General features: G+C 31.9%; 2 protein-coding genes and 1 non-coding gene across 5 annotated transcripts; 1 reads left to right on the forward strand and 2 right to left on the reverse strand.

Moving 5' to 3' along the window:
• The first annotated feature begins 202 nt into the window (after window positions 1-202).
• On the forward strand, window positions 203-6614 carry su(sable) (suppressor of sable RNA-binding protein). Of its 3 annotated transcripts, none has more exons than XM_089702456.1 (2): window positions 203-354; window positions 2421-6614. In XM_089702456.1, exon 2 carries the CDS (start codon window positions 2434-2436, stop codon window positions 5935-5937), a length of 3504 nt encoding a protein of 1167 aa, XP_089558582.1. In that variant the 5' UTR covers window positions 203-354; window positions 2421-2433; the 3' UTR covers window positions 5938-6614. The 3 variants fall into 3 exon arrangements, with proteins under 3 accessions (XP_089558582.1, XP_089558581.1, XP_089558580.1); XM_089702455.1 differs by lacking the exon at window positions 203-354 and adding an exon at window positions 367-1187; XM_089702454.1 differs by lacking the exon at window positions 203-354 and adding an exon at window positions 1206-1429.
• A 37-nt stretch (window positions 6615-6651) lies between these two features.
• On the reverse strand, window positions 6652-8169 carry LOC149483423 (intraflagellar transport protein 22 homolog). Its single transcript, XM_089702458.1, has 4 exons — window positions 7942-8169; window positions 7592-7764; window positions 7014-7216; window positions 6652-6941 (listed from the first exon to the last, which is right to left on the reverse strand). The coding sequence occupies exons 1-4, from the start codon at window positions 7984-7986 to the stop codon at window positions 6814-6816; spliced, it is 549 nt and encodes a 182-aa protein (XP_089558584.1). The 5' UTR covers window positions 7987-8169; the 3' UTR covers window positions 6652-6813.
• Window positions 8170-8378: 209 nt separating this feature from the next.
• TRNAQ-CUG (transfer RNA glutamine (anticodon CUG)) lies at window positions 8379-8450 on the reverse strand. Its single transcript has one exon. It is a non-coding gene; the product is annotated as a tRNA-Gln (tRNA).
• Between the last annotated feature and the right edge of the window lie 9058 nt (window positions 8451-17508).

Here is a 17508-nt window from a genome sequence, read left to right on the forward strand (position 1 = left end):
AACTCAAATAATGTTAGAGAAAAATCCACCAATTTTAAATAGCGACTTGTATGTATAAATTTTTGTTTCTAGGTGCATAGGAATATTTTTTTATAACATATCAAACCAAAATTATTTCCTGAATATTATGTTGGTAGCACTGTATCAGCACTAACGCCACCAACCGGTTTGTGTTAAAAAATAGAACTAAATATCTACTGATTCAGCTTTTGTTTCACCGCAGTCGACGCTCGAACCTGAAATTGAAATCATTATTGCGTTGTCGATTTGTTTCGTCTTTATGCAGCAATGCTATGAAAGAATATCTTTTTTACATGGCGTATAGTAGTCGCACATAGTGAATTGTTCATTAATGTAAGATTGGTAACACTTAATTATAATATTTACTTGTTAGGTCATAACTACAAATGCGTGTCCCCTAAATATTTTATATATATTATGCATAGTGCTCAGTAATTTAATTGGTTAAATTTAATTCAATTGAATGTTTCAAATGTGATAAATGCTACACATTTGAATTGTATATCATGACTTTATTGTTAAAGTAAACATTTTTGTTGAACATACGTAAAACAAAATGGCGAACTTCCATTTACCACTTAGTAATGGACATGTAATTTTTGAAACATGCATGCTGCTAGTTTTAGTTTTACTATATTTCGAATTACTTAACTAAATCGTTGGTTTAATTGGCTTGTGGTGAAGGTTAATAACTTATGTACTAAATGTTATTTTTCTCAATTTCATTGTCATAAATTTTATCAATCATCACAATAGCATATAATGCTTTATGCTGCCTCCTTAAATTACCAGGGTTATATTTGTGTTAGTGTGACTGTGTGAGTCACTATACGCCATTTCTTTGTGTTTAATATTACGTGTGTGAGCGTTCAGCGTTGCTCGATTCGTGACCTCGTTAAAGGAAGGACAAAGATATCTTGCCGTTCTAGAAGGCTGACGTCATTTATTCGTGGCGAGAGCGTAGCGCATACCCAGACATTGTGAAATGTGAACGGCCACTCATTGCTTGCATATCTACTCGATTATAATAATTTACTTGAAAGTTGTGGCCAAGAACAATTATTAGTCTACTGTATTCTGCCATACACGTTCAATTAATTTTATAACAATTAAGTGACATTTTTTTGGAGATAATTCCCAATGACAATTGATTCGTCGATTATTAGGTATAGTATAAAATGAGAATTCGGAAGTAGTCCTCGCTTGAAAATAAGGACGTAGTAATATATGTAATTCAAAGTTATTTATTCAAAGTTATTTTTCATACACTTATTATAATAACATACTATTAATGAAAGATAACGTCAGTCTTCTATATACGCTGCAACTTATGTATCTGTATGTGTGAGCTATTTCCATCAGTGTGCGTAAGGTCAACGAAAGCAGTCTTTTTGTTGTGCATTATAAGGTTATCCATTTTTAACATGTCCCGGTTCTAGTATATTAATATAAATTAGATCCCATTATGAAAACTGAGTTGGTTTCAATTTGTTAATTAAAGTCGTGCGTAGTTTACAACGCACACGGTACCTACAAAGGCTACACAATTTGGTCGGGTTATACTCAGTGTCATGGCGTCTACAGTACCTATCACCATTGTACTGAGGCAACCATTTATTTAACTAAATTCATAGAAAATATATTTCGATAGATGAAATTTCAATGTTACTCAACATTTTGTTTTTCTTAGGATTTTACGATATCTTATTCCTCTTCTAATAGATTTATTATTTTTGTACGTAATACCTACTACGTACCTACAATATAATATCTAAGTATAAAATGCTATCTCGCGTGTAAGTTTCCTTTTTTCATGGATCTTGATAAAAAGGTTCGATAACTTAAAAAATAATAGTATGTCCGGCCCAAGTGTAGGCAGTGATTTTTTAACATGGGTACAGGGTACTTATCTAATATTAATTTTTGTTATGTTGGTGGCCAAAAGAGAAAATGTACTGTATTGTCTTTATGATAAGATGTATTTTATATTGGATGACACTAAAATTTATGGGTTCACGACGATAAAATGATTACATATTTTTTAATATCTTTATGCACTTATCGTACGTATCGTATCACGTATCGTAGCCACCCCTATCTCCCCTTACCTTACATTCGTCATCACGCGAAGTTTGACCTAAAAATTTAAGTAGGTATAGTAAATTGTTATATGTATAAACATTTAAATGACTGATTTTAATACCAATTCTTATTAATTCTTACTAACAGGATTAATTAATAAATATAAACGTTAAATACCTATATCTTTTAAGGTTATTTAAGTAAAATATTGTTTTAATATATTTAAAACAAAAAAAAAATGTAAAGGTAGTTTCACGTTTTTTTTTTGCAATATTGTATACTAGACATATTTTAATATTTTTTTTCTCGAATTTCAGTGATACGTTGAAAATGGCGGAGCCAACATCAAATATCGACTTGGAAGATGGGGAAATCGAGAGTGATGGTGAAACAACGGAATCCGCGCCAGCAGAGAAGAACGAGGAAGTGGCTGACAAAGAAGAAAACCCTCAAGACGAAAACGAAACTCAAAATTATTATTTTTCAAAATCAGGTAAAAGGAAAAAGTCTAAGTCAAGTAAAAGTGAACAAAAATTTAAAGATAAAAGTAAGAAATCGCGTAAGTATACAAATCCGTTAGAAGATGATTTTGCTGGAAACATAGAAAAGGCTATTCGGAAAGCTATGAATAAAAATGACGATAGCGATGCTCATGAAGACGAGGTTGAAGAACGCCGAAAACATAAGAAAAGAAAGAAATACGAAGGTAAGGATGGGCCTAGCAAGAAACGAAAGAAACAAGAATATTCTGAAGAAATGGATGAAAATGAGATGATGTGCGTTCGTGGCGCCTCTCCGGTGAATAAACAATCGCAAGATATTGTATTTCCAGAAGACGATCGGGATTCTTATGCCTCCGATAGTAGTCAAGATTCAAGGGGTCATCAACAGCGTTCTCAAAGGCACAGGCCGCCGCAGAGAGATAGAAATAAAAATAAAAATGATCGGCGAAGAGGAAATCATAACATGCAAGACTCGGAAGGTGTTTGTTTATACTATATGCAAGGAAAATGTCATAAAGGTGATGATTGTATCTATTCACATGATGCACAACCACCTCGCAAGATGGAATTATGTAAATTTTACTTGATGGATTGTTGTGCAAAGAGGGATAAATGTTTGTACATGCATGCTGATTTTCCTTGTAAATATTATCACACTGGTCTTCCGTGTATATATAAAGATGACTGTAAATTTGCACACGGAAAACCCTTAAATGATGGTTTAAAAAATATACTACTAAAACATATCGAATCAGCTCCTAAAGAGATTTTAGGAGATTTTCCTAGATTAAACCGTGAAGATGCTATGAAAATGATACAAACAACTCAATTAAGGTTAAAACAACAATACCCGGAGGATTCTGAAATTCAGGAGAAAAATATACCTTCTCTGTTCGAGTTAAATATACCTAATCCACAAAATAATTCTGATATGTTATCCAACAACTACAACGACCGACAAAAAATTTCACCGAAAATTCGGCAGTCGAGGTGGCAAAACGACAATAATAGTAATCAATGCGCAATTGCTAGTTTATCACCGAATAGTAACACAAATATGTCGACTGTATTAAGTATAAAAAACTTAACAGGGGTTTTAACACCACGACAGATTTCAGATCTAACGAAATTGGGTATAGAAAATTTGGATCAGTTAGGACAATTAACAGTATTACAGTTAAATAGCATTGGTATATCTTTAAAACAAATAACGGAAATCCAATTAAACACCATGAGTATACAAAAATTAGGTTTAATCAATAATATGGAACAACAGTCACAATTTACAGGAAATAATGCAGGTGCTAAAGATTTAGATTTACGTGTTCCACCCACAGCTCCAGTCTCAAATAATATGACTTTGCCAACGGATTTTCCTGGCCAAGATGTCGATATGCGTTTTCAACCCTCTATGGCGGCGACAGCGAGTGATGAATCTTTTAAAAATAATACAATGAAACAAGAAATACAGCCTTCCAAGGATATGATTGATATCGATCAATATACAAAAGATGCATTAAAGTTTGCTTCAAAAGATAAAGAAAACATAGATATATCGAATGACACATTTGATACTGATAAACCTGTTTCTTCCAATGAAATAAAGGACGTAGACCATAGAGTGCTTCCTTTCACTGATGGCGATTCAAGGATTCAAAACACGGAGCGACAGCCAGTTCAATCAGAAGGTGATACAGACATCCGCTTCCTCCCGCCAGATCCCTTTTTCAAGAGTCCTGCAAAACGAAATCGTCGTTCCACAACTGACGACGACGAAGAAAATAATTTATTAATTGATGAAAAGTGGTATTCCAGCGACGAAGAAAAAGGTTCGAAAAAAAAATCTCCGTGTGCGTCGCCACAAAAAGGTTTCATGTCTCCTCCAGCCCCAGCTCCGGCACCTCATGTAATAGAACCTTCGACTGTATTGAGTAAACTAGGGGATTTATCTAAAATAGATATAAGTGAAGAAGTAACTAAATTATTAAACACAATGAAGAACAATTTGCAAGAAAATACTTCAAGTAACAACGAGAATGTTTATTCAAGTCCTACGATTTCACGTGATCCTAGATCTCGTAAATCACCAGAAAAAATAGTTGAGACACCAAAAACAACAAAGAAAAAACCCAATCGAATTTCTATATATGAATGTGTTGATGGAGAACCTACGGATGGCCGTCGAAGGACAGATGTAGACCTTAGGCAGCCTGACTTCAAACCTACCTTTGGTGATACTGATTTGAGGCAGAGCGCAAGTGGAGATATAGACTTACGCCTCGGTCTACCATTTAAGCCGTTGCCTAATTACACGCCTGCATCAGAAATAAATGGTTCAATTAATAGCCATCCTCCTATTCCATATAAATTAGTGCCTATAGATATACCTAGACCAGATTATACTGATATTAAAAATAGTACTGCAAAATCGCAAGCTCTCGTAGATCCTAGGTTAAGAAAAGTATTCCGTCTTTCAGTAGATGAATCAAATAGTGATAGTGAAAAATCCTCTGCCAAGACTACAGCTACAGCTGCAAGTTCTGGACCACGTGTTGATCCTCGAAGGAAACCTAAAGAACCCACAGACAGCAGTGTTATTGAACAAAAACCAAACGCGTTAGAGATACAATCGATATTACAAAATTCTAACTGGTACAAAGAATTAAGTACAACTCAAAAAATATTTGTTAATCAACACTTGGCCCCTGTGACTCAAATGATAAAGCAATACCATCAAGATAAGACGCCTGGAAAAAAGTTTGATCATAATGCAATTCAAAGTAATTCCGTACTTTGTAGTATATTTACGAATTTAGGTGTTTCTTTATCTGAAAGTGGTGAATTTTCTTATTTACCACAACCCAAGGAAGCTTTGTTAAAAACACCGCTTAATTTCAATCAAAATTCGAATCCATTCGGCAATAACATGAATGGTCCACCAGGAGGAATGGAACCGAACATGAATATGATGAATGTCGCTTCCATGAATATGGGCGGTGGCATGAATAATATGAACGTCGGTCATTTACACGGCTTCAATCAATCAATGGCAGATCCACGCAACGGCCCAACACCGGGCTTACTAGGAATAGCTCCAAATATTCCACATAGCTTTAATACTAATAAATTTGGTCCTCCAAATAATTTCGGCAACATGGGATACAACGGCCCAGGGAATGAATTCAACTTTATGGAAGAACAAAATTTCCCGAGATTTCCAAATAGGGGCGGGCATCGCGGTCGCGGCAATGACAGGTGGAATCGTGGTGGCTCTAACCGAGGACAAAGAGACAGGAAAAACTTCAATGATCGTGGTAATTGGAAGAAATAAATAATATAAGTTTTATATCAAAGTATAATATGTAAATAAATTAGACTCATGAGATAGTTTTAGTAGCTTTCCTTCCACATGTTACAAAATGTGATCAAGGTGATACATAATTAATTAATAGGGACTCCAGACTCCTATAGGCAGTCTTTTTATAATTTATACAATGTTCTTATTACTATATTATATGATTAAGAATTTATATTTTATGTACAAGCCGAAATGTAAATAATATTTTGTTATATAAGAGATACGAGTATGAAAGCATAATCAGAGACAAGCAAAATGTATTATTATGAGGTGTTACACAATAGGTTCATTTAAAAGTACTCATTTTACGAGCCAAATGTTTAAAGACTGAGTGCGGGTTTATGAATGAGTTTGTTTTTGTATGTCTGTATTTATATTTCTATTTGATTTAGGTTATGGGATATTACATGATTAACACATTGTAACATCTATGAGCGGTGATGCTAGGTATGCGAAGTTATTGATATCGACAATGTACCTAAATTTGTCTTAATATGTAAACGAAAGCAATAAAAGCAAATCGTATGTTATAGTCTAGAAGACCATAGTCTAAAATCATTTTTATAAGAGTAAGAATCATATTTAGTTTTGTGAATTAAAGCTGTGTAACTGAAAGCCCATTGGACTTTAAATAAATATATTTATATTTATTTTTAATGTATTACTTATGCACCTGACACGAATGATTATATTACAGGTATGGATTATAAAATGATAGTAAAATATTCGAATGCTACAAAATAAATGAGTGGATGTTTTTCAGTATGTATGTTATATGCATTGATCCTGAGGTGAGTAAACAAGATCAAGACGTTTAAAGTTTACATAAGTTTAAAAAAACCACACCTTTCAGTAATCTTCAATTTTATTAACGGACTGCACAACAGATAGAATAAAATTGGTAAAATCAATTTTTAGACGATCACTTCTTGTTTTCACATTTGTTGCCACTTGAGATACTCTTGAAAATGTAGGAGCTAAAATAAATTACATTCAAGGTTAGAAAACACGGTCAATTGACAAAAAAATAAACAATATATTTTACATACACAGATTTAAAACATCAATATCGTCTTGATCATCGAAGCAGTTATAAAATACTACACATTGTTTCAAAGATAATTTAGGCTGGGAAACAAAATAGTTGTATAGAAGCTCTAGTTCTCTTGAAGCTATATTTGCTGTGTTTGATGAACCGACGAGTATTACACCTTTAACTCCAAGGCGAAGAGCGGGCCAGCAGGACTCAAATCTGTTTTAGAAAAAAAAAAATATATATCCGGTGACGTATTAAATAACACGCACTATCAGGGTGATAAAGCGACACATTTTTATCTTACTTTTGTTTGTTCGATTATTTCGAGATAGCGTAAACAAGGTATACATGTAAAAACTATTATTACCTACATGTAGCTAAACTTGCCTGCAGATTAAAAAGTTTTACTTATTTAAAAAAGTTATGAAGCATAGTTACGTTTTAACATGAACCAATATTTAAGTTATATCGCATTTCTGTTGAATACTAATATTTTCGCTGAAAAGATTAGTAAATTATTGTCATTGAGCCAATTAGGTAATCGACTTATTAAAATAACCGATAGAGTCATAGTAATTCTATGAAACAAACTTGTGATCACCGCTACAATCCCACAGTTCGATGTCGACTTTAATTTGCTTGCCATTTATATTTAGATTAGGTACTTCGAATTCCACAATTCTTACACCCTGCGTCGGTCGTGTTTCACATTCTTCAATATTTACTGATTCCGATATAATGTTTGCAATTGTTGATTTGCCACTCTAAAACGAAGGCTTGATTAAAACTCATTTAATTAGGCATACTGAATACGAATTTATCTGAAAATATATGCTTATTGCTGAAGATTGAAAATATAGCCAAAAATTGATTTATCAACTTGATAATATTATAGATACTATAAATTAATAGACGCAACTTTATTACATGTAGGTACATACTTCAGAGGGTCCAATCATCAAAATTTTCAGCTTCTGAAGGTGCATATTTGCAGAATAATCACAATCTGACCACCTGACTGAGGTCCACAAACACTTTTTGATATATACAATTTGTTTGTCAGAATGATTGCCTAGGCAACTACAATACAAACACAATACAGACGAAATAGTACCAAGTTGATGAGGTGGGTAAAGGCGTCATTCCGTCTGTTCATAGGTCGAAATCACGTCGAAATGTTATATTTTATCAATAAGCTGTAGCCTACAAAAAGTGGCTTTTCCCCCACCAACTACATTAGCTATGAAACATTTTCCTATTGGAACCTTTGAAACAATAAGTCAATCAGAATTCTCAGAAACAAAATTTTTTTATTACACTAGTTAACTACTTACTTAGTGATTTGACTAACTTGATTTAGAAAATTGGTTTAAAAAATAGGTCCCACCGAGATTTGAACTCGGATCGCTGGATTCAGAGTCCAGAGTGCTAACCATTACACCATGGGACCACACAAGCATTGTTCAAAATAATATTGTAAGATATTGTAGATTATTTTTCGATAACAGAAATTATTTAAAACCCTATACATATTATGTTCCAATTAGAAACCGTAAACTAACTAGCATGTGTTTCGAAACATGCTAGTTAGTTTACGCATAACGCATGCAAGTACGTATCAGATCAGAATAAGGTAAAGTACAGTGTAAACTCTATATAACGACACTCCATTTAACGTCAAACTCCGTATAACGTCAAGATTTCTCGACTTTGGTTGGTTTATATTGTTGTCTATACAATAATACACACCATATAGCATCACGCTCACTCTAATTAACGACCACAATAAGACATTCCCACTAGGAACTAGGACTAGGTTGTACTGACTAAGTTGCCGAAATCAATGAAAATGTAGTTGTTTACATTCTTTTTTACTGACATACCGAAGATTCTCAGAAATGCAGTCGTAGAAAAATAAAGAAAAAATTCTGCATGCCGAAGAAGATGGACGATCTGCCAAAAAATTGAAGAAACCTCAATATAAAGACCTTGATCAAGCGATGATAACATGGTTTCATAGGCAATGTCAAAATAATATACCTCTAATAGTCTCTGGACCAATCATGCAATTTTCTCTTTCTCTCCATTTAACGACCACTCTCTATAACGTCGAAAAATGCACGGTCCCTTAAGTGACGTTATATAGAGTTTACACTGTACTTAAATTCATTCTTATTAAATTTTATTTATTTATCTTCAAACAATACAAAATTTCTTTTGATAAATAAAAGGTAAAAAACTATACACATAGCATCTAAATTTCCAATAAAAGTTCTTTCAATATAGAAACAAATCCAGCTACATTTGCCAATAAACGTACCTACATATTATATACTTATTACTTATTAGAAAAAAGAAGAATGAATACAATAAAAGAGCAGAAGTTGCATTTATTTCAAACTTTAATTTTTTTAAGGTTTCGCAGAATAAGTCAAGGATATAATCTATGTAATATATAGTCATGTATATTACATAATCATGGGACAAAAAATATAATTTGCACAAATATTATACTAATTTCACAAACAATGTACATATCTTGTGGTGCAATAAAAAGTAATTGAAATTGTTATGAGGTCGCGATTTATGTGATATCTTATTTATGTCTGATTCTGGTCCAATAACGGTAAGCTATCTTGCGGTTCACCACAAATCTTATAACGTTTTGCAAAATACAATTGTAAAGATTTGCATTGCAATCATTATGAACCGTTATGGTTTCATACTTTTTAGAATCGACTCGTACCTAGTTGGTGAGCTTAATGAATCTTATTTGTTTTCTTGTTTCTTAGATATATATCTATCTTATATGTATTCTTCAATGAAAACTAAATAACAAAAAAGTTATGTGTAAATGATTGGTGTACCTACGCACAATCAATAAGGACATAAGCTTAGGACATAAGCATAGAAATCTATATAAATAACAAGACACGACATAAGCTTCGTTTTAGTTATCCTTACTCCCGTAAGATGGCACCACTGCATCTATTCATTTTTAAATATGAAAATATGGTTATATTAAAGTACATGTTAATCCCCGTATTTTTGTATTGTATTTAAGTTGTAAAGTTACGTTACAATTACCTTAATTTACCTATTTGTTATCTATATCACTTTTTTTTACGACAATACTCGATATTTTAAAAATAAACCTTTCGTTTGGTAGGTAAAGCAACTTTATACATCGCAAGCATCTACAATATCAATAAGTCACTTCACCATAAATAAAAATCTCATCGTACTCGGCAATAGGTGTAGGTAAATTAAAAGAAAAAATCGTCGTCCGAAAATACAAAAAATCGCTTAACATATAGGTACTCTACCTCCTGGCTTCAGTATATCCTTACTTCTTGGGACAACCCGTATAATATCATATTTCACATAATATCATATTTCACTACGTGTGTAACCTGAAATAATTCAATATTGCTATGTTAATGTGCCTATCACTTGTAACGATTAATTACTCTTAGGTAAGTATCATGCTTCTAATTCATATTATAAAATTATAAAATAATATAAAATTATGTATAATTATAAGAAATTTATATCATACGTTACAAATTTTTCATAAAAACACGTAGTTACAGATTATAAATGTTTTAGTGAACCCATAACCTAAAAACATATAGTACATCAGATATAAGTAGTCATTAGCCAAGCATTTATGAATGCACTAGCTTAGCTTTCCGCCCGAGGCTTCGGCCGCGTTATCTAAGAAAAACCCGCGTAGTTCCCGTTCCCGTTGGATTTCCGGGGTGAAACCTATCCTATGTGTTAATCCAAGTTACACTACATGTGTGCTTAATTTCATTCTAATCGGTTCAGTAGTATTTGCGTGAAAGAGGAACAAACACACACATAAACATTAAACATCCATCCTCACAAACTTTCGCATTTATAATATTAGTAGGATAGGATGGAAAGGGAACGGATGAACTAATACAGCGTTGACATAAAGCGCATTCAATTTTTAATAATCAATTTTGTATTGCAAATTGAGATCGAGCTAGAACGCTAAACGGTGGATGTTCTCGACGGGAAATGGATTGTCGTTGTGATCCAATAAATATTTGTCCACTTTATTATACAGTATACACGGAATTCCTGATAGTATAAATATGTACTTCAATTTAAAAATCAATCTTCCATAAATAAATAAGTTGGCTGGTATTCCATATAAATAAATAAGCTGGCATTTATTTGAAGAACATTCATCGGCCATAGAACAATATGAAGCTGATGAGTTTGTTAACTTTTATTAAAATGAGCATTATTTTTATTAAAAACCCATCCTCTATTAAATATTCAAACCACGAATTAATTTTATATCCCTCGGTTATAAATATGGAAGTCATCTCTAAAATATAGCTATATTAAATTAATAGAAATGGTCTGAGTATCCATCCATCTATTATCATAGAACATTCATAAAATGATGTATATTGATTAATAATTTCCGCAATTCATTACTATTCCTATAATGGTCCTTATTATCTATCCTGTAAATCAAAAATGCATCCGGGTTCGTCGCTCTATCCTGCTTTACACTATACAAGGCAGAAACCTAGGTATCCTAACGCTGTTCCTAGGTCGTCGACCGCTTCGAGTCTTGGAGGCGGTAGATTCGCAGGATACGATAAATTTCAATACTCAATAGTATATTGGCTATTGCATTTGCTGAATATTAAATTATTTTTTGTATAAATTGAGGACTTTTCAGAAAATGTTCTGTTTTATACACAATTAGTATTTTGGCTGTCAAGTACTTTGGTGCCGCTATATCGCTATATTCACTTATAGCAGATATTACCTTCTAATATAAGGTAGGTAGGTATAATTATTTTGTAATACTGCTTCTTTAGGCAACAAACTCATTTAATTGATTTATTAAAAAATCTAATCACGTTCGCATAGAAAGCAAATATTATAAATTACCTATTTATTAAAGTTACTATTGATGGAATGAGCTTTGGGAGGTCTCACAGTGACGTGGTGAATTTAGAAAAGCATAAACCAAGCTTGCACTTTAGTCTCCAAACGACAAAGAATGACTCTACATTAAAGTTATATTTATTCCATGAAACTCGTATGTTGTTGTTCTTGTAAATAATTAAATATCAATCTATATTTAATTGAAACGTGTGAGGTTTAATACCTATATAATGAATGTTTTCATTAGATAGCAAATTACGCTCAAACACCGAATTATTGTGAGTTGGTGTCGAGGTCCAATCTGGAATTAAATAGAGGCTTCTTTTCTACTTTATTCAATACAGCTGGTGACATTACTAGTCAGCTGGTAGGTACATATATTGCTCAACTATTGTGTCTCCAGTTATTTTGAACACAGTATAATAAATTCTTATAATGAATGTGTTCATTAGATAGCAAATTACGCTCAAGCACCGAATTATTGTGAGTTGGTGCAGTCGGGGTCCAATCTGGAATTAAATAGAGGCTTCTTTTCTACTTTATTCAATACAGCTGGTGACTTACTAGTCAGCTGGTAGGTACATATATTGCTCAACTGTTGTGTCTCCAGTTATTTTGAACACAGTATAATAAATTCTTATGAGAATGCAAAACACGTTGCACTTCTATGTTTAATGCCCATTAAATGAGCGTTGGTTCATTAATTTCCAGAAAACAAAATTAGCTTTAAGCGTATAGCTTCATCCAGTATGGTATTTACAATGTAGGTAGGTACTGTTCTATTTATTAATCTTATTATATTTATGTAGGAAATACGATTTATGTACTAGTTAATGTTGATGGTAATATTTTTTTAATAAATTGAAAAGATTTTCAACTAAAGCTCAGATGAAGTTAAAACACCTAGGTACTAATTTTAAAGTGTTTGACCGTAATGAAATATGTATATGAAAATATTATCTCGATAGCATATGATAATAATACCTACCTGCCATAAACCGTGCAATGAATACAATAACAATGCAATAAAACTGACTTCTTTTTAAAATGAATGAAAGAAAATCTTGAATTAAATTAATTATTTTTCGAGATATAATTTTATCCATGACTTAGCATGTGCCATTACGATAGTAATTCATATTATTTCAACGCAGACCCGATGAATATCTGATGCAAAACAGGGCAGAGTATGATATATTATTGTATAAAGTGATTAAGTGATCTCGTTTTGTTTACTAATGCTCGTGAGTCAATAATTTATGAGCATGCTTTCTTTTATTTTAAAAGATAATAGCGTCAACGCTGAGAATTTCTAGTTGATTTGATTAATCGTTCAAACACAGATAAAATATTACGCAGAAATTTTATGAAATATGGCTACAAAATTGAGTTGAAGTATGATTTATGTTATCTGTTAATAGGGCTTATTTAAAAATGCTCCCTTATTCATTTTTTGTGGTTTATTATAAATAAAAAAACGTTGATAAACGTGATATTGTGATCGGTAAAAATGCATTTGGAATTTAGTACCTACCTACCTACTTACTTAGGTATTTCTAAAAAACTAAGTCCAAATAATACCTACGTTATTTTAAATTAAAATTTAAAATTATGTTCAAGGTGTTAGACTAAATATTCATCGAGTGTATCAAAGGTGCGCAAACCTGTGTGCTTTATATTTTTTATAACAATTTAAGTTATATTTATGTCACATTTGCTTGTATGTAACCGCTCTGGTATTACACTTTTATAGAGGCGATCGTGTTTTATCTAATAAAACTTTACTTTAAAGCCATATTATCGCGTTTGCTGTATTCAGGGGCATATTTCCATGATATGTTCAAGAATTTTATTGCGAGATATTTAACGTTGAAGTCACAATTTTATATTTAAAAGTAACATAATATAATTTCGATATAAATTCGTTTCAAGGGTGAAATCTACTTAGGTATATTTTTATTTCCAGTGGGTTAAGTACCTATATTTCCTGTAATATTCTCAATAATTTTAAAGGAATAAATACTGGAGATATAAATTTATAACATTAAAAAACACAAGGACGAAGTCAGCATTCAAAACAAAGGGGAAAAACAAGAGTATTACATAAATAAACATGTCTATCGTGATTTTATTCAATATTATTATGTACAGACTAAAGAGGTCGAGCCTGTGCAAAATCGTGACATTTGGATAGCTTATTCCAGATAAAACAAAATAACGGTCACGATTGGAATACTCAAACCGAGAGAAAGTAAAATACTTACTTATAGCTTTTAGGCATTTTATTCCAACATAAACTGTATTCAGAGTAAACAAATGGGAAATACGTAAAACACTTAATAAATTGAAGTGGACTCATCTCAGTTCAAGTTTCGCAAAGCAAGCGCTCACTGATTCATTTACAGCCCACGATAGCATCTCTTAGTTTATTGGACATTGTGCTTACGGCCTGATGCTCGATAAAGTGATATCAATGCTCACTACATAAATCAGCTCCTACCACACTGAAGCGTACAATGCAAAGACGATTTTATTGCGTCCACCGCGAAAATTAAACACTACTTCAGATCAACGATAAGTTTGTAATTGGATTTCAATTGCCATGTTTTATTTATTTATCGTGTGTGCACTGGCCGCAGTTGAATTGTTAAAATCGTAATCAGCAGCCTATAGAGAATCAATCGCAAGTGAGCTACCTACTCAATAATTGAAAAGATTTCGCGTTATAGCGAGGAAGGGGATATGTTCCTTGTTGGAATAAAATTTCGTCATACATTTGCATTTATGTACGTTTAATGAATATTTTATGATAGTTTTTTTTGGGTAAACAATCAATTGTTAGCATTATTTCGAGGATTAATGCATATGAAATCTCTTTTTTGCCAATGAAAACTAATAATAAGGCTGGAAGGTTACATATTTTTTGATAAAGTTCAAATCAATTAATTAACTACTGACTAATTGAGGAATGGATAGGATTTTTACATTTAAATTTAAATGAATAATTAAATGTTGATATTGTTGGGATGGAATTAAGACAGGAATTAGCGTGCGATTCCATTGCGATGCCAGTTTAATGTAGGTACCTATTAGTTTAATGTAAGACAGGACACGGAAAGCTTTATACAAGCCGATGTAATATTTACCGTTACCTATATGAAGCTATATTTCCCATTATAGAGACGATGGCCGATGGTTATTAATTACAAGATACTATAATTTTGCATGACATAAATAATGTTCGATTTGTATTGGGAAAATACACTAATAAATATTATCTAAAGTTAATTATTCACTCGCAATAATAATCTTTAGGGTGAGGCAATAGGGTTAATTATTATTTTTTTTAAATTGCCTTTGGTTAAATTACCTTTAAATTATTGTTTATCCTAAAACAACATGAATTATTTACACATAACACACTGTAACACTTTTATCGAAATAAAATAATAAAACAACCCAACTAACTGGAAAGTGTTTCTTCTAAATATAGAATAAGTAGTGACGAAAATAGCGTACACGATGATAATGTAATAAACATTAATTTGCAGATGTGTATAAATTGCTATGGCAATTTCTTCGGATAATATTGTCGTCTTCGCCGACATGTGAACTCATATTCCCACACGTTAAAATGACATTACAGATTTATTTCGTCACGCACGATTATTGTTTATTGTACACTTTAAATCTGCGATTATAATATATTTTGTGATTTCTTTATGGGGATGAGTATTATTAATACACCAAGTTATGAGTTAATCGTTTGCCTTAGTAAATGAAATACTTTAAATGTGATTTTATAAACTATATAAGCTATATTCATCTATATTATAATAATTAACTTTGAAAGTTGTTTAGATTATTTGAAATCAGAATCACTCAGAATGATGTGTGACGTGTCAACAGAGTTGTAGAGTCTTAGAGCATTAGTTGGTTTAATGCTCTAAGTGTAGAATACCTATATAAAATTAGGTAAATGAAAAACATTCTTGAATTTTAATTTTTATTCATCACGTAAGAGAGATCTCTAATAATTTCAATTAAAGTTCTCTCCCATAATATTATACAGGTGAATTCTGATTTCTGACGATAGTCGGATGTCAATTCAATCGGCTGATATTTATAACATGTCCTTTTAACTTTACATTCATAATTCATTTAGGTCTTACATTTATCGGACCCAATCCGACCTGTTACATAATGCATATATTTTTTATACATAAGATAAATTCATACCGCAGACTAAATTGTATTGTAAATAAGAGGTCAGCTCCTAAATAAAATTTATTGGGTTTCTATGACAAAAATTTGTTTCTTTCTGGGATATGGTTGCCAGCTGGCTAGTAGGAAAAAACCATATTACATATTTATAAGTAGGTAGGTACACGAACTAGTTAGAATATTCTCCTTTACCACCCACTTAATTTCCAGTCATATACAGTAGATATATAGGTAGATATTTCTTGGGTTTACTAAAATTAGTTTTTAGAGCGGTTATTAGTGTGATAGGTTAAAATATACCTATATCTCGTTTTACTGTGTTTAGTTTGCTATAGTATTATCTAGGTATCATGCTTGCCGAATGTCGGAGGAGTTGTGGGCGAAAATTACCACTTTGTGGATCCCCAACAAGGACAAAAGGCTGCGTGGTAGGCCCAGGACAAGATGGCGGGACGAGCTTGATTCTCATTTAGCGGATTGGAGCAAAATTGCTCAAAATAGGGAGAAATGGATTGAGGGAAGAGAGGCCTTTGCTCAGCAGTGGGACAGCCATGGCTCATAATAATAAAAATGCTTGTATAAAATTAGAGAGGAAGTTCTTGAAACGACTTTAGTCGTCCCCTTAATCTCTACCATAAAATACCACTTTGAAATTAATACATTTTTAATGCTTACAGATAATTTTTAATTACGTACTTTGTGTGTAAATGTGATTAACGACACACGAACAGCGGACATTCATTATGATACTTACTTAACAAGTTTTCTTTAATTGGTTGAGCAGAATTAGTTTAGAAATAAATACTGGTTTAAGTCTCATATATGGGATATGAGAATCTAGATAGAGTCGTAAAGCTCCACGTGTATGCACTGTGGATAATTTAACGTTTGAGAACTTATTCTCAATATAAAATACGACCTCAATGTTCAATATTTTATGCTTCAATAAATATTGGCGTGATGAATGTGAATGTATGAGAAAAAATGTACCCATATTCATTTTACATTATCATTATTTCACATTATTGTTTTAATCAAATATCAACAAGAACACATGTTATTGGAGATTATTAGAAAATACAGAATGAACATAAAATACCATAAAATTTGAATATAATTTAAATGGAATATAAAATGCTCTATATAAAAACAGGTAGGTACTTATCCATAAATTCATATCAGGCTTATAATAATATAGGATTAATTTGTAGAATAATTATTATTAAATAAAAAAGTAACCGCATTCAAAACTGGTCAGAACTCTACATAATTTAAATATAAAATTAAAATAGTTTGGAAAATCCAAAAGTGCACGCCTCATAATTTTTTTTTAATAATTATTTATT

The sequence above is a fragment of the Colias philodice genome, chromosome 13 (genome assembly GCF_061535455.1).
Source record: "Colias philodice isolate Cphi_HAF_F1 chromosome 13, ilColPhil1 Martin Lab GWU primary, whole genome shotgun sequence".
Taxonomy (NCBI): Eukaryota; Metazoa; Arthropoda; class Insecta; order Lepidoptera; family Pieridae; genus Colias; species Colias philodice.